General features: G+C 52.9%; 1 protein-coding gene across 1 annotated transcript; it reads right to left on the reverse strand.

Annotated features, from left to right (window-relative positions):
• Nucleotides 1–1192: 1192 nt before the first annotated feature.
• Nucleotides 1193–14418, reverse strand: LOC131195997 (protein-glutamine gamma-glutamyltransferase E-like). The gene is made up of 13 exons (XM_058178363.1): nt 14272–14418; nt 12617–12775; nt 12102–12323; nt 11610–11728; nt 10885–11013; nt 9300–9477; nt 8399–8534; nt 7313–7416; nt 6118–6363; nt 3678–3974; nt 2562–2719; nt 2240–2373; nt 1193–1451 (listed from the first exon to the last, which is right to left on the reverse strand). The coding sequence occupies exons 1-13, from the start codon at nt 14276–14278 to the stop codon at nt 1301–1303; spliced, it is 2040 nt and encodes a 679-aa protein (XP_058034346.1). The 5' UTR covers nt 14279–14418; the 3' UTR covers nt 1193–1300.
• Between the last annotated feature and the right edge of the window lie 7325 nt (nt 14419–21743).

The following is a 21743-nucleotide window of genomic DNA, read 5'->3' on the forward strand; positions in this document are numbered from 1 at the left end:
ATTAGGTCTGCCGGAGCAGGAAAAAAGCCTCAGATCTGGAGCACTTTGAAGTTCTGAGGGGGCTTAACCCTTCGAGCCCCCTGGTATCTTCCAGGAGCTCTAGGGAAGCTCTACCTCTGCTTCTTTTTGCTCACCACCGCTTCTTCTCCCGAAGAGGGGGGTTTCCGAACTGCTGGACAGCTGATTGTCGCTGTCTTAGCAGTCCAACATGATCCAGAGGTTGGTGACCAGAAAGATCACCTCCATTGCCAACGGAGCCAACCAGGAAGTCGACCCTTTATTATCTCTGTTGCTCTCCTCTGTACACTTTTAGGGTCTCAGCATTTATTTATTTATTTTGGGTATCATGGTGACCAAAACTTGGTGCAGCATTTCAAGTGTGATCTTACTATTGCAGTATAAAGCAGTACTAGTAGTACTAGTAATTTTATCTTGTGTGATCTTGATGCTATCTATCTCTTAATGCAGCCTGGGATTGCATTGACCTTTTTGGTAGCTGCAACACACCGCTGGCTCATATTTAAGTGGCGGTCCACTAGGACACCTAGATCCCTCTCGAAGTTACTGGAGTTAAGCCAGGTAAATAAAAAGCTGTTTTGTAAGAAATGTCTTGTGCCCCAACTCTAATCTTCCATGTGGGCAGGGAGAAGAGGGGTGAGGATTAAGGGGATGGGTACTTAACGAGGGCTTGGCTCATCTGTCTCCAAATTTAGGGAGTGGGTATTTATTACCCACTCATAAAAATGGGCACATAAAAATGTATCATCTCCTAGCGCTACCAGGATAATTGAAGCACACCAGCTTGCTTCAGGATTATTTATCTGTCAGATTTATAAGGCTGCCAAATTTCATGTCAAATCTGAGCAAGACAACACTAATGTTGTACCTTGATGAACGTATCTTTTCTTTTATGTACACTGAGAGCACATGCACCAAGACAAATTCCTTGTGTGTCCAATCACACTTGGCCAATAAAAATTCTATTCTATTCTATTCTAAGGAGACCTGCACAGCCAACCATAGAAGAGAGAACAGGGATGCCACAGCCATCAACCTGCCACCTAAAATTACATATGCAAGGGATCTAGCCTCCTCCTGGCCAAGATGGGAATTTATTGGCAAGAAAAGGAAGGACGGCTGTGCGACCCCTCAATGAGTTTTTACTTGCAATGAGGAGTCAGGATATTTCAGATACAGGGAGAACACGTTTATTTGATGTATGCTATTCAGACAAAACAGTGCTTTGTTGCACCAGAAGGCTCTCCCTTAGCATCACAGCCTCCTCCTTCTCCCTCACGGGTCAGTTGGGAGCCACCGTGATGGTCTCAAAGGCCTTGATGTCCTGGATTCTGTTGCAGGAGAAGTTGACGAGCAGCTGCTTCGTTCCACTCTTGCTGGGACTGATCTCAAAGTGCATCTGTGAACTCTGCTTGGCCTTTAAGGGGGGCACCCTGCAGAGAAGGAGCAAGAGGACTTGTCAGTTTTGGTCTGGGCCGAGAGCTGGATTTGAGAAACATCCAAGGGCTTGGAGGACCGGGCAGGGGCTGCATTCCCCTGCCTGCAAGGGGCTCTCCACCCTCCACCCATGGCTCTCCTTCCCTGGGAGCTGGTTACCCTTCAGATTGCAAGTACCACCGTTTGAGGAAGAGCCAGGAGGCAGGCCAACAGAGGGTGGCCAAGGGTGCGTGAGGGTTGGCCAAGGGCCGAGGAACCTGTATCTACACATAGAAGCAGGATGTGAGGAAGGCCTCTGCCTGAGAGGGAGAGCTATCTGACGCCCAGGCCCAGCTCTTCATGTGCCTTAACCCTGCAGCCAAAGCGGTGGACTCTCAGTTGAGAAGCTCCCCCTCAGGGGCAACGCCCTCCTAGAAGGAACCGTTCCTTCCTCCACAACATTTGTGGCATGGTTAAAAAAGGCAGTTTGACCTCAACTGCCCCCCTCAGTAAAGCCCTGGGTTGCCTTGGACCCCGTGTGCTTTGAAACGTTCCTCTGGACGAGTGGGGACCCTCTTCCCTGCTTTGCTCGAGCAAAGGTGGGGCAGAGAAGGTGGAGCAGAGAAGCACTGGATCCAAAGGCAGGCCTTGAGCAGCAAAGGTCAGTCTCCTTGTAGATGCAGCCCCACTCCCCAATTAGGGTTTGGGGTGTGCGTGTAATTGGAAACCCCTCTTTGGCAGAGCTGAGCAGTCACCTGGATCCCGCTCACATACAAATACACACCCGCACCCTCCCAGCACTTACTCCAGCTTGAGCTTCTCTGCCAGCAGGTCGCTGCCCTCCACCTGCAGGAGGCACTCCTTCAGCTCCTCATCCAGAGGGTTGGTGAAGTTGGCTTCCACTTTTGTCGCCTGCCCTACCTTGGCCTGGCCCAGCACCTGCCCCGGAGCAGAGACCCTGGTGAGTCCAGCCTCCCTGAAGGCCTGGCAGGAGCCCAGGAGCCAGAGATGTTGCTCACCCACCTCCCACCTCCCACCCCTGGCCGTGGCCGTGACCTGCTTTGGCCGTTGCCCAGCCAGAGAGGGCTGTTGGCAAAGGCCCGCCCTCCCCCGCCGAGCCAGCCCACCTTTATGGCAATGGAGGGGTTGTCCAGAGCGATATCTCTTTCCACCACGGTGCCCTGCCCCTCTTCCAGTTGGCACAAGGCAGTGGCACGGAGCATATTGTCTGTGGTGAGGTGCTGCTGGTATTCGGTGTAGGAAATCTTGATAGGAAAGCTTTTCTCTGAAAGGAAAAGTCCTGCCGTGTCTGCCTCTGAGCTGGACCCAGCTGGGTGCTGCAGCCCCTCCCCACTCCCCCCTCTCAGTGCCCCTCTGCTGGTGAGTGAACCCAGGCACAGGTAGGCCCCAGAGCTGCCTTTGAAAGGAGCGCTTGGTGACTGCTTGGCTCTGTGTGTGTGTGTGTGTGTGTGTGCGCGCCGTGCCTCCTCTGCTGGTTAAAGCTGCCACAAGGTGGCTGCTGAGGTGGTGAAGGCTCCGTGAAGCTCCCCTCGGAGGGTTTGGCCATTCAGGGCTAAAGTTCCAAAGATCTTCCCTTCTGGGTCAGGCCTGGTGTATTTCTCCTTCAGGGCAAAAGGGAGCAAAGGAGCACCTAGGGCAGCTCTGAATCTCAAGCCCAGCAGCTGCCAATCTTTTGGACCTAAGATCTTGCCCCCTCTGCTGCTCCCCCCAGAACAATCTTTGCGCCTTTATGTGCCAAGGGCAGATGCTTGTCGAAAGGAGGAAGGCAGGACCCAGCAAGGCTCATGCTGACCCATGAAGATCATGCGGCTCTAAAGCTCTGGTGTTCTTTTTTTTGGCACCTGCTCACAACTGCAGGTGGCGGACAAACACTCAGTAGTCCATCTCGTTGTGACCATCCGTGGATGGGGCAGGCCGAGGCACAAAGGAAGAGGGAAAGAGTGCCATGCCGGTCCTGACTGGGATGCTGCTTCCCTTCTGGTCATGGGCTGGATGCCAAACAAACCACCTGCTGCCACCTGGGCACAAGTACCAGCCCTCAAAGGCCACAGCAGAGGATTGGATGCCTCTGGCCACTTTACTCACCAACACGGTTTGTGCCCATGCCCCTCTCTTCTCTCAGTCCACTATGGGGGGGTTGGGGGAAGGGGGTCAGGCATGGGCTCAGCCCTCCTGCACTGGGGGTCAAGCCTGCTGCTCTCCCTGGGACGGGCAAGGCTTACCTTCTTGGGGGCCAAGGTCCACATTGAGGGTGTTCTTCCAGACCTCATGGAGGGGCTTCCCAGTGTAGATGATGGACCAGGCGGTCATGTTGGCCGTCAGCTTCCTGACCTCCGAAGCCAGGTTGGTCAGCTGCAAGACCAAGCTGACGTCCTTGCCGAACTCTGGGGGGCTCTCCAGCTTGAACTTCCCTGAGATGGTCTTCCCTGCTTCAGGCAGCCTGGCAGATGTGGCCGAGATGATGTCAAGGTTCAGTTTGCCACGGGCCTTCCTGAAGACTTCCCTTTCCTTGGCCGAGCCTAAGAGGGAACCACAGCGGTGTGTGTGTGTGTGTGTGTGCCAGGAGAGGCTGCATTGTGCCTAGAGACCTTGATTTCTGGGGGTCTGAGCTGCCCTGCTGCCCATCTGGGCCATGGGAGGAAAGGGGCTGAGGATCACTTGTTCCTGGCTGGGACAAGGTGGCTCTGGCTTCTGCCGCTGCCTAAGGAGGCCCTCCTGCCCTGGCAGCTCCGGTCAGCTTCTCAGGAGCAGGAGCCAGCTTAACTGGCAGGGTTTCGCTCTGCGGCTGCTTCTGCCGCCACTGGCTTGGTTTCGGCTTGTGCTTTGTCCCTTCGTCAGTTTCAGTGGCAAAATCCACCATGCAAAGATTTGGTGACTCACCAAGAACATTAATCACCCTTTTAATTACTCACTATTAATTACTCTGTGTAAGCCACCTGGAATTGCCTCGTCAATGAGGGGTGCAGCAAGGGGGAATTACAATTAAAATCCAGAGAAAAGATGGGGGAAGAAGGGAAAAATTATACATGGTTCCAATATGGACAATTACAAGCTAGATGGAAATTAGATCAAAAAATAGGTGTTAAGCAAACTGAGGATAATTTGTTAAAACAAATGAGAGATCAAGGCCAACAGCATATTAAGAGGTTGTATAATGTATTAGTAGAAATAGACTCAGAGTCCGAACTAGTTAAGGATTGTATGATTAAGTGGGCACAAAATTTTCAGCAACCAATAATGCTGGAAACTTGGGAAAGAATTTGGGTGAGGAATGTTAAATTTACACAAGCGCAAAATATGAGAGAAAATTTTTATAAGATGTTTTATAGATGGCATTTAGACCCCAAAAAGTTGTCATGTATGTATCCTAATGTACAGGCTAAATGTTGGAGATGCGATTGTGAAGATGCCACTTATTACCATATATGGTGGACTTGTAAAAAAGTTAAAGCATTTTGGATTAAAGTATGGTGGATCATTTATTATTTATTTATTTTATTTAATCATATTTATATACCGCCCTATCTCCCAAGGGACTCAGGGCGGTTTACAGGCACTAAAAACAGATAAATAGAATATAAATACAATATAAAACATTTAAAAAACTTATTCTAAAGCCCGGATCATGCAGAATATTTTGAAAAAGAAGATTAAGTTTACTCCGCAGTTCTTTCTACTAGGAATTATTATGGACTGTACAGCTATAGAGACTAAATTGATTTTGAACTTAATAACAGCCGCAAGACTTTTGATTGCTCAGTATTGGAAGAAAGAATTACCTACAATTGAAGAATGGACACTCAAAGTATCAAATCTGGCAGAGATGGCAAAAATCTCTGCTTACTTGAAAGACTATACACTAGAAAAATATATTTTAGAATGGAAAATGTGGATTGATTATATTCAAAATAAGTATCAGATAAAAAAATATCGAATAGCATATGAGTAAATTTAGGAAATATTTTGTATTAGATATATTTTTGAAGGAGAGGGGAATTGAGAGTGTGACTAAGTGTGGTGTGACTAGAGATTATAATTTAGGAATTATTTTAGATTATGATTGTTAGTTTTGATACCCTGCATTTTGTTCTGGGAAGTCGGGGTGGGGGTGGGGGTAAGGGGAGGGAATTGGGGGTTGGTAGAGATGGAGTGATGGTTAATGTACAGGGTTTATTGAAGATGTATAAATATAATTAATGCAGGGTCGGGTCTGCCCAGTTACCATTTTAGAACGGTGGGGAGGGAGAAAAGAGAGAGTAGGAGGTAGGAAAGAGGAGAAGAGGAAGAATGAGGGGTAGAAGAGGGAGAAGGAAGGTGTAGGGTGGAGGGAGGAGAGGATGTAGATAAGAGAAGGAGAGGAAGGTCTGGAAAGTAGAAGAAGGTAGAAGAGGGAAGAGTGTTAAAAAGGGGGGTGGTGACTGGGCAAGCCCAACTAATTGTATATAACTGTACATTGGATGAACTATTTGATATGATTGTAAGAATAAAACTTTTTTTTTAAAAAAAATGAGGGGTGCAGCATATAAATTTATTAAATAAAGGAATAGATTGCAGTAGTTGTGACGTCTATGCCTAGCATTAACCACGCAGCCTTTCGTCCCCCAGATTCAGCCCCAAATTTATGTGAAGCTGGAAGGGAGGTGCCCTCTTCATCGACCTTACCTTCGGCGTATTTATAATCGCCTGTGACGTCCTGGCGGGCGTAGCTGCCCACAGTTTTTGTGCTGGTGTTCTGGCCAATGGATTTGGTCTCTGAGTAAATCAGTTTTTTTTCTCCAGTCCTGGTATCATAGAGCCAAGTGACACGGTCAGCATTGACCTCTCCAAAGACAAACGGGCAGTCATATACCAGGTCCACATCTCCCTCCTTGATGGCCGTCAGGGAAGCTGGGCCGCACTGGTAGATGCCTGGGGAAGGAGACAATTAGGGTTAGGGGGAGGGAGGGAGGGACGCCCACAGTGGAGCTGGGTGCACAGCGCCTGGTGAGCCCTGGTGCCCTCAGGAGCCACAGGAAACCCCACAGCAACTCCGGGGGTGGGTGGGTGGTGCTGCTGGCTACTCACTTAGGTGGCTTGGTCAGGGAGCAGCCTCTCCTTACAGGAATGCGAATATGGCATCTGGGAATGAATGATTCCCTGTGGCCACTCAGTTCTTAACCTTTCATAAAAGCCCCCTGCTCAATTCTGGCTTTGCAGGAAGCCTTGGTTCATTAGCTGAGGTTTACTTTGGTTCGGCTGCCACCATATGTACCCAGGTGCTTTGAATTCAAGGATTCTAAAAGTTGTTCGCTGCTCAGCGTGGCCAGGGGGAGATAAGCAGTCATCCAAATAGAACTGATGAATAATAACATAAATGTCTGTTCTGGTTGGTACCTTCTGCCCATCAGGAGGCAGGATCACCACCAAAGGAACGTTTCTGCAACTTTATGGACTCAGAAAGTACAAAAATATTACAGAAAAAAAGGCTTAGGGGATTCCCCCCCCCCCAACAACTAAGGAGAACTTAGTGCCGTGGCAGGTTGGCTGGTTACTTGGGGACACTAGAAAACCAGTGGGGGGGAGTCCCATTGACTGACTCGTTGCCCATTCCCCCTTGTCAGGACCTGCTACCCCAAGCCCTCTTTCTAGGACATTTCAAAGTCTTGGGAGGAAATGTGGGTGCTGCTCCCACCTAGGCCTCCCCTCTGTTAACCTGCTGCTGTCTCCCCTTGCTGCTACCTTGAGCGAGGGGTTGGACTAGAAGACCTCCGAGGTCCCTTCCTGCCCTCAGACTCGAGGATTCCTTGCTGGTGACCCCACCTTGCAAGGGAGAGCCAGATGGGGCAATTCTCCTAGCCGAAGCCCACCCACCTCATACCTGAGCTCCTCTCCTGTGGGGTGGCATCCAGGATTTGCCAGCCATTATAGGTGGCCCCAAGGTCAGATCGGGCAAACCAGCCTTCGTTCCACACGTGGAAGTTCCTGCCAGCGAGCGGGAGAGAGGAGAGAGCCGGCCCGTTTGCGGGAGATGAGCGTAGATGGCCACCCTCCACCCTATTTCTCCGTGGGGCAGGATGAGCTGCCTGGGAGGATCGCTCTGGGCTGCCTCTCCTGATAGAGACTGCCAGCCCCTAACCAGAGCTTTCTTTGCCAGGCGCCCGGGTGCAGGAAACAGGACAAAAGGAAGTTTGTAGGGGGCAGGGCCTGGGGGTGGGGGGAGAAGTGAGGAAAAGGTGTGTGTGGCATGTCCAGGTTGTTTCCACACAGAGTAAAGACCCCTGGGCAAAGGATGACCGGAGAGGAGAGGAGGGGGAGATCTCTCTCTCTCTTTCTCTCCCTCCCTCCCTCCCTCTTTCTCTTCCTCTCCTCTCCTTTTATGCCACCTAGTGGCCATTCTTTCTGAAGCGGGTACCTTGCCTCTTTCCCACCATTGATAGAAGGAGGAGGGCAGGTGTTCTCTGGGGATACCTGTGCTGGCATGGTTGGGGGTGTGTGTGGAGGCCTCAGCCTGCCTTTGATTAGGGAGGAAATCTCAGGAGGACCCACATCGAATGAGGCTTGCCAGGAGGGGGGAGGTCCTTGAAAGACACCATGGCCCTGAGTCACTTTGCTGTGTTTGTCCCTGATGGTGGCTGCAGAAAGCATGGTCTTGACGTATCACAGACCCCTGCCATGTCACAGTACCTCAGCTTACTGCCAACAGATGTACCCTTGCTTTGTTCTGTGAAAGGGCTTGCCTCCCTCTGCCTGCCCCACTCCTGGAAAGCAGGTTGCCAACCTTGCAGAGAGAGCCAGGCACCCCTTTTCTAGCGGTGCCCCCCCCCCGGGTGGGAACGAAGCCATAGGAGGAGGTGGGTGGCTGGCAGATGGGGCCGAGAGGGCGTCTCCCCTGCCAGCTGTGGCCTCCCCTGCCAGCTGTGGCCACCAGAGAGGAGGGAGCCCAGAGGTTGGGGTGGCAGTTTACCAGACACTGTCAGAGGCGATGTTCAGAGGGTTCCCCTCAGCATCGTAGTAGACGTCCACCGTCAGGCTCATGTCCGTGTCATGGGCAGAGTTGAAGTTGGAGATGGTTCTGCTGGGGATTCCCAGGCACCGGAGGACTGCGGGCAGAGGGAGACAAGATGGAGACTGTCTCCGTGGCAGGCACACCTCTCAGGCAGCCTCCGCAGAGGCAGAGCTGGGCACCAGGGCCTGCTTGCCATGGAGCAGAGGCTGGGCGTAGGATGGGCTCCTTGCTACGCCCTCTCAGCTTCCACTTTTCAGGGATCCCGAGATGCCTGTGGATGGACTGGCAAGAGTTAAAGGGTTTGGCTCCGGGGTGGGGAGGAAAGGAACTATGCTCACTATTCTCATTGTTCACTCATTGCTACCCCCTGCCTGGGCATCAGAAGAAGTGAACAGGGCAGCCTTCCCCTAGTCCCTCTGCAGCTCCTCTTCACGCCCTCTCTGGACGTGGCTTCCTGCCCGCCTCTCCTGCCCATCTCCTCTGCCCTATCAGGCTAGGCCAGGCCAGGCCAGGGGAGGCCCTACCCAGCTTCCATTTTGCATCTTCTCTCCAGGAGACAGGTCAGAGCGGGAGTTAAAGGCCCATCAGCCACACATCCCGAAGGGGGGAACCAGAGAGGTGGAACCAGCAGCTCTTTCTTCCTCCATCCGAGCTCCCCCACGTGGACATTTAGTGGGGAAAGGCTCCATTGTCCCCCTCCCCCGAGGCAGGACAGAGGGGTCTGCAGGATCTTGGGGCTGATTCAGCCCTTCCAGACCATCCTTGGTCTAAGGGCAGCATATATGGCATTTCTGCCACCTCAGATCCAGCATCTACCAGGAGAGACTCCCCGAGTCTCCCCACTTCTCAGGAGGCCTACCTGTGTTCAGCACCCCTGCAAAGACCCAGCACTGCCCGTAGCGGACGGGCCTGAAGCCAGAGCTCTTCCATTTGCGCAAGATGTCCACGCTACCCGTCCAGCTGCTGGGGCTCTCCCCCCCGGCATAATTCCCACTCCAGTTTCCTTGCAAGACGCCGTTGTCATCGTTGCTGTTCACCTGGGGGGGGGGGAAAGCCCAGAGAAGCTGCTGTGGGGAAGCCGCTCTGCTCCACCAGCTGCATGGGTGGCCTGTCTGTCTCCTGGAGCAGCTCCGGGCTGCCCTTTGTGGCATGGGGCCGGGTTGTTTGGAGGACTGCCACTGCCCAGCCATGTACGATTGCTCGTGAGGTCTGGCAGAAGAGGCTTGCCCCGGGTTCTGTCTGTCAAGGGGCGTCATCTGGCAGGGCTCTGGATATTTATTTCATTTATTCATTAAATTTACACGCTGCCATCTTGCTATCCAAAGTGTGGTGTCATCTTCCCCGAGATGAGATTTGCCCTAATCTTGCTTATCTTCCATCAGGCTTCAAAGCCCTGGTCCTTTAAAGCCCGGTCACTGGACCTGGGAGTCAGGAGTGGGTTGACGCCTTCCATTGGCTAGTTTGATGGTTACGGATGGATCTGTTTTTACCCAGCTGCTATTTTATGTGCAAGGTCTTTTTTTGTGGGGGGGGGGGAGTGTCTTTCTGCTTTTTCTATATTTCTCAAACATTGATTGCTACCCAAAGTCATTAACTTCTGATGGGCAGCTGTATCAATTGAATAAACAGGGAAACAAGTTCTTTTCTGATACAACCAGGGCAGGACTCCTGCAGTGGAAACCTGGCAGGTGATCCACCAGAAGGACCTGAAACTCAAAGGTCCACCTGGGACTTTTCAGCCTCCCTTAGCCGGCATTGGGGGCCGGAGATGGAGGATGGGCTCAAAGGAGCCTCTCCTTCCTGAGGGAGTGTGAGAGACACCAGAAGACTGTCTTCCTCCTCTCTGGATTCCTCTAGGGGATGTCCCAGGGAGCAGATTCAGAAGCCGGTCGTTTGGTTCTAATGTGGCTATCCAAATGCACTCCAAGAAAGTCCACAGCAAGCAGGACCTCAATATGTGGCTCCAAGCTGCTGGCTAAGTGGTGGTGTGGCTGGGTTTGCAGAGCCTATTTTCAGGGTGGTAAATAGAGGGAGGAGGAGCTGCAGTTCAATACCAAGCAAGGTCCTGTGGGTCTAAATATGGGATCTGAGCTGAAAGGGATCTTGGCATCCAGCTGGGTTATCCCCAATTCAGTATGTGAAGATGCCAGCCGACGGCTTTGAATGGTACTGCCAGAGGCCCTGCAGGTCAGATGTTCCCTTCGCTTTGGGGGGAATGGGTATCTTAAGTTGGCACAACAAACTCATGGTATTCTGCTAAAATCCCAGCTGAAGAAATTGGGAGATGTGGGGGCAAGAGGATGGGGTGGGGGTTTGCAAAGCATTCAGTTTGCCCCTCACCTCCAGAAGGAGGCATTGTTTTTGCCCTGTCCCTTGGGCTACAGGGGAGGTGGGAGGTGAAGGGTCTTTCTTATGATGCGAGCTGGATGCGAGCACATTCATACCATGGCGCTGAGCACCCGCCCAATGTATTTGGGGTCATTCCGGCGACGCAGATCAGCCGTGGGATCCTTGCGGTGGCTTAAGCTCCGGTCCAGAACGAAGAGGCAAATGTCCAGCATCCCATCTTGGAACTGTTGGCAGAGAAGGTATCAGGCGGGCAATTCCCCCCCCCCCACACACACACAAGCACACATAATTAGAGGCAATAGTGGCTGTGGCAGCTTGGATGCCACCGGCTGATTCCCGAGGTGGGGAAGGTCACCTGGAACCACCTTCAGGTGCCACCAGGAAGGAGTTCCAGTCTTCTGAGGGCCTGGCTTTGATGGGCAGAATTCTCATTTCAGCTCGGCCTTCCTTTTGGTGGGGGGGCATCTTGTCAGAAATTTCTCTGTCACTCAAGCCTACATCTCTTCCCCCTGTCAGCTCCCTGAATGGAGATCTTGGAATGGTGTGGACAGGCTGGAGTGTGTGTGTCCTTTCTTCCTAATCGGGTGGGTGGATGGGTGGGAGATCAGGAGGCAGCCTGTTTTTCCACAGTGCTTCTCAGCTGCTGCAAGATTCCCTCCAGCCCAAGACTGGGGGGCACCAGGAGAGGCTGTGGGGATGGCAGCCAGTGCAGAAGGGTTGACTAACCAAGCCAGGGGAAATAATTGAGTGGCACCATTCAGGAAAGGATTCTAGGATCCCGTGTGAATTTACAGCTGAATGACGCATTCTTTCTCTTTACCTGGCCATAGTTCCACCCGACCTGAGAGATGCGGTTCGTGCTCCCCACAAAGAGAACCCCAAACTCCGAGAGGACATATTCCTGACGATGTGCATTGTCTGGCATGAACACTTCATCCTCTGAAAACCAAGCATTAGGCAGACACAGTGACCAGGGGTGGGGCTTTCTCCCCCAGGATCAGGTGGGTGCTGTGGACTCTTCAGATAGCACCCGACACCGGAGGTCAAACCCTGCCCCAAATGGCGCAGAAGCATTGAGAGATGCCTCGTTGATTGAGAGGCAAGACTTGGGCATTCAGGGGTGCCTAAGGCCACCAGGAAACTGAGGGGGCAGCCCCCATCTCTTTTAAAGTGGGAAGGGGCAAAAGGGTGCAGGAGAATTTTCCATCTTTGCTGTGCCCATTAGAATAGAGGCTGCCCCGTGCTGAGGCCCCCAGAGGCTGGCAGAGCTTTGAGATTTGCCCTCTCTGCCCTTGCTAGGCTGCTTGGGTACCTGGCAGCCAACAGTTGAACAGCAGCACGAAAGTGCCCAGGGAGGAGACGCCGGAGCCGTTCTTGATGCCCAGCCGGTAGCGTCCGATGGCAGCGTTCGCTGGGCTGGTGATGGAGAAGGCCGACGAGCCGGAGATCTGCACCGCGCTCCAGGAGCCTCTGCTGGGGGAGCTGGAGACCCTAAAGTCCACGCGGGTCTTCGCCTGCAGGGCAGCGGTCGAGCCTGGGAGGGAAAGCGGCCACCGCTCAGGGGAGGCAGCAGCGTGGTTCCCCTTGTGGCGGCAGCTACTGCTGCAGCCGGCATTCGGCCGGGAAGCGCAGATCCCGTAGAAGGCGGCGGCGGCGGGTGCTGCGGAGGGGCCAGCCGCGGGCGTCTGGGTGCCCCGCAGAGCCTGAGAAGGACTCGCCTGGCTGGGCACACACTCTCCGGGAGCCCCCGTCCGTCGGCCTGGTGTGGGGGGCACCGAGGGCGAAGCGTGTCTCTAGGCAGAGACGGGAAAAGAGGAGGCTCCCTACCTCTGTCCACGGTGAAGGTGACGCCGGTGGCGGATGGAGGCGACCTCAGCGTGATTAAGAAGCGCTGGCCCCGCCGCACCACCAACTCGGTTCCAGGATAGAAGTTGGTGCGATGCTCGCGGGCGTTCTCGCTCTGCCTCCAATCGATGTTGCTTGGTGCTGCCAAGAAGGAGAGAGATGGCCGGGACTGCCGCTTCCATGCTGCTCCTTGAAGGAGCAAGAGCGCCGCCCCTTTCCCCTTCCACGAGGGGCCACGGATAGGACTGGGGTTAATCAACTGGGGGTTCAGCTAGCCATTGCTCTGGTCCCTTGTGACAGTTTTGTACAGGAAGCTGTAGCACCCCAGCCAGAGGACTTGAGGTCTAGCCGCCCCTATCCCGCCCGAAGAATCAGAGCCTCGATTGCTTAGGGGCTTGTTGAACCCTGCGGATCCTAGCTGCCCGAGCCTTACATGGGATCACAGGAGCCCCATGGACCTTGCTCTGGGCACCGCTGGTTATCTGATCTGGGTCACCTTAGCGTTTTGCTGATGCTCAGGATGGTTGTAGAGAAATCCAGGCAGAAGAGAGACAGGTAGTGGCCAAAAACCAAACCTGGAGAAGGGACAGTGCTCAGCATTGCAGGAATCCCGGGGCATTCTTGGGCCAGCCATGGAAGAGAAACACCTTCCCAGGCAGGAGGAGGAGGATGGGGGAAGGAGGAGAGCCACAGGCAAACACCAACAGCCTCCAGACCTGGGAGCCAAACCTAGGAGTCCCCACAGTCTCCCTCCAACACCAGCGGTCACAATTGCCCAGCTGTCATTAAAGGTCCGGAAAGGCCCTCATTAGGGGTCCTCTGGACCCACCCACTAAAAGCTGGAAATAAATCTGAGGGGGGAGGGGGCAGCAGGGTCACAGGACCCCAAGCCCCCCCCAAGGCCCCTCCAAGGCCCCCCCAAGCCCTGCTGAGGCAGGAGCCTTTTCCCCACAGTTCCAGACTCCTCTTGACTTAGACCGGGCCAGGAAGGCGCCCCAAAGGAGGGAGACTCAGTCTTGAGAGCGCAGCCCAACCCATCCTGCAAGCGCTGGCATGCTTGAGGGTGCTGTGCCCTGCTGCCACTGCCTCCCTCCCAATTGTGGGTCTTTTGCAGGTGTCCCCTTCTCCCCAGTTCGGTGAGCGTGCATCCCTGCACATGCACACTTTGGGGCAAAATATCCTGCATAAAGAGCCAGCCTGAGTCAAAGTCCTGCAGGAAGTCATGGCTTGGGGCTCCTTTCCTTCAGGGCTGAGCTCCTCTGCCTTTGAGCGCTTAGGCTGGCTGGCAGCCCTTGCAGAGCTGAGCTCAGGGAACACAGGTAGGTGCTGAAACCGCTCGCTCTGCCGTGCTCTGCTGTCTGCCACCCAAGCTCCTTTCTGCTTTCCTTCCAGGGTGGGCTATGCCATCCCAAAGTGTCCCCACCTGCTCTTCTCCCTTCTGTGCGAGCAGTGCAGGGGCAATAGAAAAGGCCCTCCAGGCCCCGGGTAGGAAAAGGCAGGGGGCCGGAGGTATGCTGGACAAGCCTGGTGTTGAGTCTGCTGGGTGGGGGCCCTGCAATCCTCAGAGCTCCCCTGGAAGGAGGCCTTGCATCCTAAGAGCCCTGGTGGTCCCCTGGCTCAGCCTGCCTGCTACTCACCAGCCATGGTCTCTGGTGCTCTCCCAGCTGCTCTCAGGACGTCTCTGGACAATGTTCTCGGATCAGATAAAGCTCGAGGGATTTGGGAACAACCTTATATAGGGCGCACTGCCAGATCCTCCTCCTCCTCCTCCTCCCCAGGGGGTGAGGCTCCTGGGTCACCTCAGTGGTGCTGCAATGTTCTCCGGCTGTCTTGCCCTGATGCAAGAGGAGGGCAGGGGAGACACGGGCGGCTCTTCTCACTGATGAGTGAGAGGCTGAGAAAGGGTGCAAGTAGGGAGTCACTTGCCAAGGAGAAATGGGGAGGGTGAGTCAGCCACCTGCACTGATTGCCCTGGCCTGCCTTGGCAGAGGAGGCTCCGGGCAGCCTTACTGGCCCTCGAGGCAGAAGGGGCCACATGAGCTCCCAGAGAGTGCACAGCCAGCCTGATCCAGAGGCATCCTGGTCTCCCCCTGGCAGCTGCTGCCGCTGTGCGGGGCAGATGAGGTGGTGCACAAGGGCTCTCTTCTGGATCTGGGGCCAAGAAGTCCAAGCATCTGGGAAAGGACCCCTGCCCAGTTCCTGGTACCACAAGTCTTCCAGCCCCAGGGCTGTGGCAGCAGATCTCAAGTGGTGCCTCTGCAGCCCCCGGGATCAAAAACAAGCCGGGGGAGGAGCAGCCATTTGCAGGCCAAGAAGCAGAGCCAGCCTACAGCCTCGTGGTGTGGACCAGCCAGCAGCCAGCTACCTTTAGGCCAAGCTGGGAGAAGACTCCACCCTTGGATTTGACTGTCTCTCTCTCTCTACACACACACACACACACACACACACACACACACACACACACACACACACCCCTCTGTTATAGCTGGGTATGTGTTTATCATTTGGCTTTCTCTGAGGGGTGAAAAAATCCATTTAACATTTTAACCAGTTATGGACTCCTTTGTTACAGGTCTGTGTGCTTGTGTGTGTCTGTGTGTCAACTCCTTGTGACTGCCTGGACAAGTCCTTTGGCAAAGTTTTTCCAAAGTGGTTGGCCATTGCCTCCTGCCCAGGGCTGAGAGAGAGTGACTGGCCCATGGTTGCCCAGTTGGCTTAGTACCTAAGTGGGACTAGAATGGATGTCCTGCCTCTTTCCAGGCCAGCACCTTGACAGTGACACCACACAGATTCCCAGTCCTGGCCCAAACCCTCCAAAGAGCAGAAGCTGAACTGGGCATAAGCAAGAGAGATTCAGCACAGCTCTACTTCGGCCAAGGACGATTCCATCCGCTCAGTTGTGGCTTTTCTATGGTCAGACAGACAGACGGAATCCCAGGTGGAATTCGGGGGAGGGGGATCCCCTAAGGGAGACTTTCAGCTTCATTTGGGCCTCTCCATTTCCCTCCACCAGAAGTCGAGTACTTTTAGGGGGCCCTGAGGTGGGCCAAAACCTGTGCAGGTACCATTCCCCACCATCATCCACTCAGGTTATCTTCTCTCTGGAGTCATTTGTTTCCTTTCTTTCCACCTGCAGAAGCCCTTGCTTGCAAATAGCTGAATGAGCCGTATTTTTTTTTATTTCATTTTGTCACAACAGTATACACAAACATCGACATAAAACAACAACACATCATAAAAGAAAAATATATATATAAGCAAAAGTATGCAACAACTATGTTAATTTGATATAATGAAGGGAACAATAGGACAGGAACGGTAGGCACTTTTGTGCTCTTATGCACACCATTTCCAAGAGTGGGAGAAATCATCAACCCCCCCCCCTCCACACACACACATATTGCCTGATCTGCCCAACCCTCCTCTGCTGGTCTAAAATTTCTCAGAAACATGTTCCGTCCAGTGTGCCATTGGCCGTCAAAGGGGACCCCCCAAGGCACCGAATCAGTGAGCCCCTCCTGCCCTCCCAAGCCAGGAGGCCCAGGCTGAGCCTCCAAGCAGAGAGCGGGTGCTGGGGGAAGGGGCTTCTTTTCCTACCCCCTCCCTCTAGGTATCCTCTCCTGTAATGCCTCCTGAGCACCTTCCCTGCGTCTCCCAGGATGTCTCTCTCTCGATTTAATTGCCATCCAGTGACAGCTAACCAAGTCGCTCCTACAAGGCACTGGAAACAGCCTGAAGCCATGGTGGCTTTTAGGTAGCCTAAATATGTGAGGAATTCAACCATGCAATTACAACACCATGCAGAGAAAGTCTGTAAATCTGGGGCCCCATGGGGCAGAGTTAGGTGGTGAGATCGTTTGGATCACAATTTCCACAAGCTCTTGCCATCGGCATAACTTGCTGGGCTGGTAGCACTTGGAGAATGGCTTCTCTGGAAAGGTGCCCAAGTGGCATCACAAAATTTGGGGGTGGCTCCACCACCCCTCAGCCTGCAAGACGTCCTTAATTCCCTCTCTCTCTTTCTCTATGTTTTATTCCCCCCCCCTCTCTCTCACACACACACACACACAGAGCACACACCAGGGGTACACTGGCTACTGCTGTGTATGTGAGTCTTTCTGGCATCTCTCCTTTCGCCATCCCCACCTCCAGCTTGCAGAGCCACGGAATGTGGGGAGTCAGCAGAAGGTACCGCCTTGGTCTGGTGGCTCTCTTGCCTGGGAGGAAACCACTGTCAGGCTTGGGGGTCTGGCAGTGAGGCCAAGGACCCCAGTCTTGCTGCACGTTGGGTGCCTTGTGACTGTGACACAAGAATTGGGAAAGTTGGGGAAGCGCTGGAGCAATCTGGGCCACAAAGTGAGCAAGAGCCAGGCAGGAAGGGCTGGGGCAACACAGAGTATTTGCCAAGCTGCCAGTTCCTGGCTCAGCCTGCCAGCCACACGCACACAGGCCCCACAGGAGAGACTCCTTGGCCCAAAATCCAACCCCCCAGCAGTGATCTAGGAGCCTCTGCCTTAACCATCGCTTTGATGCAATCTTCAACCACAAGAGAGTTTCAGTTGCAAAACAGCTGACAGAGCATGTGCTGAAGGACGCCCCCCCCCAACGGGGACGAGTCTCCCCAGAGCTGCCTACCATGCACCTTCCTTGGTTTCTAAAGAAGCCCTCCCCATGGTCTCTGGGGCATGTGACCTGGAAGAGAAAGACAGCGAAGGCATCTCAGCAGGCAGAAGCCCTGCAGGGAAGGTCATGTGTGTGTGTCTCTCTCTCTGTGTGTGTGTGTGTGTCTCTCTCTCTCTCTCTGTGTGTCTGTCTGTCTATCTGTCACTGGGAAAGGAGGGGATGCTTCCCTTCCTGCCTTGCCTGGGGATTTCCAGAGCCCTCATCCGGGTAGGAGAGCCAGTTCTATGTAGTGGTTACGGCAACAGGCTAGGAGCTGGGAGACAGCGAGTTCTGCCTTGGGCATGAAAACCAGCTGGGTGACCTTGGGGCAGCCCCTCACTCTCAGCACCGGGGAGAAGGAGGCAACTTGCTCCAGAAACCCTGGCCGAGGGAACTGCAGGGACTTGCCCAGGCACTCACTATAGTTTTTGTGGGCACAGCCTGGAAGGAAGCCTTATTGTACAAAGAACAGGTGATTTTCCCATGCCAAAAGGCCATCCATCTTATTAATCATACGCCGAATGGCAGGGCCAGCCAAATAATCATGGGAGGGGAAGAAGCAAGGTGAGAAGATTAAATAATGGCCTGGCACAGGGCTCTGTGCTGGCTCCCACATGGTCAATACCTGACATGCCAGATGCCAAAGGATGGGTGTTTGCCCAGGCTTAGGACGACCTGGCCTAGCAGCCCTGAGAGTCGTAGGGAGGATGCTGAGCGCTCCCTCCCTCCCAGAAGCTCTGGGGAAGGTGACCAGAGGCTCAGCCCAAACAAGAACAAGAACAGAAGCTATGCTCTATCGGTCCTGCTGCCTTACAGCCCTTTTCCAAAAGGCCTCAGTGTAATGCTGGACCGAACTCCCTGCTATAAAGAACACCAGCAGAAATTAATATTAGAAACAACAGACTCCATAAATGATGTGGAGCTAAACGGGGAGCCTCTGTCTCTCCACTTGGAGAGGTCCTCTGCACTCACTCAGGTCTTCTGCTGTGCCCCACAGCTAAAGATTGGGCCTTGCCCAGGTGAGCAGTTGCCACCCAGATAAATGGGATGCCCAGCTGAACAATGCAGGGTGGGACATGAACCCACCTGGCTGAGTCTGATTGTCCTACCACACTTACCACAACAAGGTGCACTTCTCAGGGTGTACAAAAGAATTGTCAGTAACCCACAACGGCCGGTCCACTCTGATAGGCCACATCTATCAACTGGAAGTCCCAAAAGTGCTTTTTCAAGAGGCAACAGGACTTCCTTGGTTTTTTAAAGACGTTTCGCTTCTCATCCAAGAAGCTTCTTCAGCTCTGACTAGAGGGAGAGGAAGGGAAGGATTCCATCCAGTCAGAGCTGAAGAAGCTTCTTGGATGAGAAGTGAAACGTCTTCAAAGAAAAACCAAGAAAGTGCAGTTGTGTCTTGAAAAAGCACCTTTGGGACAACCATGACCTGGATGATGGAGAATCTCCATAGATATCAATTGGAAGGCTTAAGTCCAGGAAACACCCCCCCTCCCCAATATCTGCACAGCAGTTGCATAACACTAAGTTTGATGTAAAATTCCGGTAGAAAGATCATTGAACAAGATCATTACGCTGGACTGGCCTGATTTTAAATCTTAAATTTTAATTGTGGGTTTTAATTTTTTGTAATTTTTATGGGGTATAATGGTATTTTAAATTTTCTGGCATCTTGAATCAGTTTTTTAAGGGTTGTTTTAATTGGTTGTTTGTTGGTGTTTGTATTTTATTGGCCTGTTCACCGCCCTCAGTCCTTCGGGAGAAGGGCGGTATACAAATTAAAATATTATTATATTATTATTATTATTATTAACCAAACTCGGGGAAAAATATGACTGACTCGAAAAAAAAATTCTTAGAATTCTTGATGAACGTATCTTTTCTTTTATGTACCCTGAGAGCATATGCATATGTCCAATCACACTTGGCCAATAAAAAATTCTATTCTAAAAATTCTATTCTATTCTATTCTAAAATTAGTAGGTTTTTATACTACCCAGCAGTGCTGGGAAACTTTGAATAGGATTCGCACCTTACAGGCATCTGCCAAGACTTTCAGTATAGATGGGGCAGAGGATCTTCCCTCCCGAAGTAGACTGTCCCCCTGCCCCAGCAGACACCGGATCATGTAGTGGCCAGCTGCTACCTGAGAGTTTTTGCAGGAGGAAAAGCAGATGTTCCCCAGGTAACAAATACATCCCTTGATTGGATAAATGGCCTAGATATTAACATAGAGAATACCTCATTTATTTTCATGAACCAACCTACATATTTTTTGGACTATAAGACACACTGTAATATAAGATGCACCTACCTTTTTGGGGAGGAAAACAAGAAAAAAAATCTGCCTTTGCCCATTTGCCGCCACTCATTCACCACAGTCCATTTGCCATGGCTTGTTTGCCGTGGCCCATTCGGTGTAGCTCATTTGCTGCAGCCTGTTCACTGCTGCAGTGGCCCATTCAGCACAGCCAATTTGCTGTGGCCCATTCGGTGCAGCCCATCCACCGTGGCCTGTTTGGCACAGCCCATTTGGCATGGTCTGTTTGCCACCGCCACCCATTCGGTGCGGCCCATTCACTGCCACCGATCCCTGCCGCTTGAAACCAGCTGAAAATGCAACTCGTGGAAGCCAGAAAGGCAACGCGAGAAAGCCGAAAACAGCCTCTGGAGCCTGAGGAGGGTGAAAATGCCCCCCACCCCCACCATGGTGCAGGAGGCTGAGTAGGCCATGCCCATCATGCAACTGGCAAAGAACCAGTTGCTAAAATTTTTGAATCCTACCCCTGGGAGTGTGTGCCTCGGATTCAGCAAGGAAGGGGGCTGGGGGGGCCTCCAGTGGGGAGTCCCTGCCTTCCGTTCCAGGGAGGCTCTTTGTCAGCACACCTTGAGCGCTCTGTGCTGGGAGACACTGGCAACAGGTAGACTGAGACTCCCTTCTCCAGAAGCAGTGAGAAGCTGGCATGCCGGGGTGGCTGCCCTCCAAGCACCAAGATTTGCTAACATTCCAGGCTGAGGCAGATCAGCCGGGCCCCTGGATCCTAGGCTGGGGCCACCTCCCTCCTGTGCTGGCAGCCTGGTCCCCAGAGCTCATCTTGCTTCAGAACAGCTTATTTTGTGGTAGCAGTGGGGAAGGGGAGTCAAAGGTATCTCCTTCAGGGGTGGACTTTTAATTTTGCTGCTGCTGGCTCTGCTGCCATCCAGAGCCGGGCTATCTGTCCCCCTGGGCTTTCCCCTCGGGGGTCCTCTCTGGGGCTTTCCAGCACTTCTACTGAGTGCCGGGAGCCAAGCGGCATTTGGACTGCTGTTAAAGGCCCATGTATGTCATAGGGCTCCGTAGGATATCACATCTAGCTGGATGGAGCGGAGCGAACTCTGCAGGGGGAAGAGAGCAAAGTCACAAAGAGCCTCTTTGAGCCTCTTTCTTTTCTGAAATGGCAAAGCCAACAAACCAATCATGGGCGCCAACAGCTGTATGTTAATCCCATATAGGCTAAACCTCTATGGATTTAAGCTTACCCATATCTCCTCGGACGAGTCCTCCGACAGAAGAGCCACAGCACAGAGGGAGAAGTCAGTCTCTGAGGTCGCACTGACAATGAGAGGTTCCCAGCCCCAGAGAACATCCCCGAGAGTGTTGCCCACCACGTTCCAGAGACAGAAAACCCCAGCTGTTCACATAGCCCTGCAGATGCCCAGCCTGGGCATGAAAAACCCGTAATGAGGCCTCCTGTCCCCAGAAGCCCTTCTCTGCCCAGCAGTGAATGGTAACAGTTTGAAGGGGTCCATCAAGTCCAATCTCCTGCTACTTGCATCGTCCAAATGTTGCTGAGAGACCCACACCTGGGCCGAGAGCTCCACTGTGGACCTGCTGTAGGGGGGAGAAAATGGCACCATAAAGTCAGAAGACAATACGAGAACCTGATTTGTCACCTGCAGCTCCCACCTACCATCCCTGCAAGGATACCATTCAGAAGTGGCCTCAGGCCCTTTCCTTCCCACCAGCCTAGGTCAGGAGCCCATCTCAGCCGACATCCCTGATGCAGGAAGAGACCCAAAGTCAAGAGCTGACCTGCCTTTGTTGCCTTTGCTCTGGCAACCTGACAACTGCACGTTTCCTCATTCCCAATGGGCAGGTTGTCATCAGCTGTCAGCCCCATCACACTTTGCTTGGGTACACAAGCACAGAACTAGCAAGCGTGCAATCTCTCAACTGAAACGGCCGTACCCAAAAGGTATTCAGGAACATTCCCTATTCTGCCACAGGTGTGGACTTGAAAGCTAGAAGACCAGCCGCTGTGCCAATATTTAATTAATGATTCTGATCTATGATGATTTTTTTCTACTTCTCCCTTCACCTTTTAATTCTTCGCCCTTTTACAGCTCAACGTCGATACCTGGAAAATCCTAGAAAATGTAATAAAAGAATAAGTTTGCA

This window comes from Ahaetulla prasina, chromosome 3, assembly GCF_028640845.1.
Source record: "Ahaetulla prasina isolate Xishuangbanna chromosome 3, ASM2864084v1, whole genome shotgun sequence".
Classification (NCBI taxonomy): Eukaryota; Metazoa; Chordata; class Lepidosauria; order Squamata; family Colubridae; genus Ahaetulla; species Ahaetulla prasina.

Coding starts and splice junctions, on each gene's coding strand:
- LOC131195997 (XM_058178363.1), bottom strand. Junction 12,324..12,616: donor CACCTTCACCGTGGACAGAG/GTAGGGAGCCTC, acceptor TTTCCCTCCCAG/GCTCGACCGCTGCCCTGCAG. Junction 3,975..6,117: donor CGATTATAAATACGCCGAAG/GTAAGGTCGATG, acceptor GTTCCCTCTTAG/GCTCGGCCAAGGAAAGGGAA.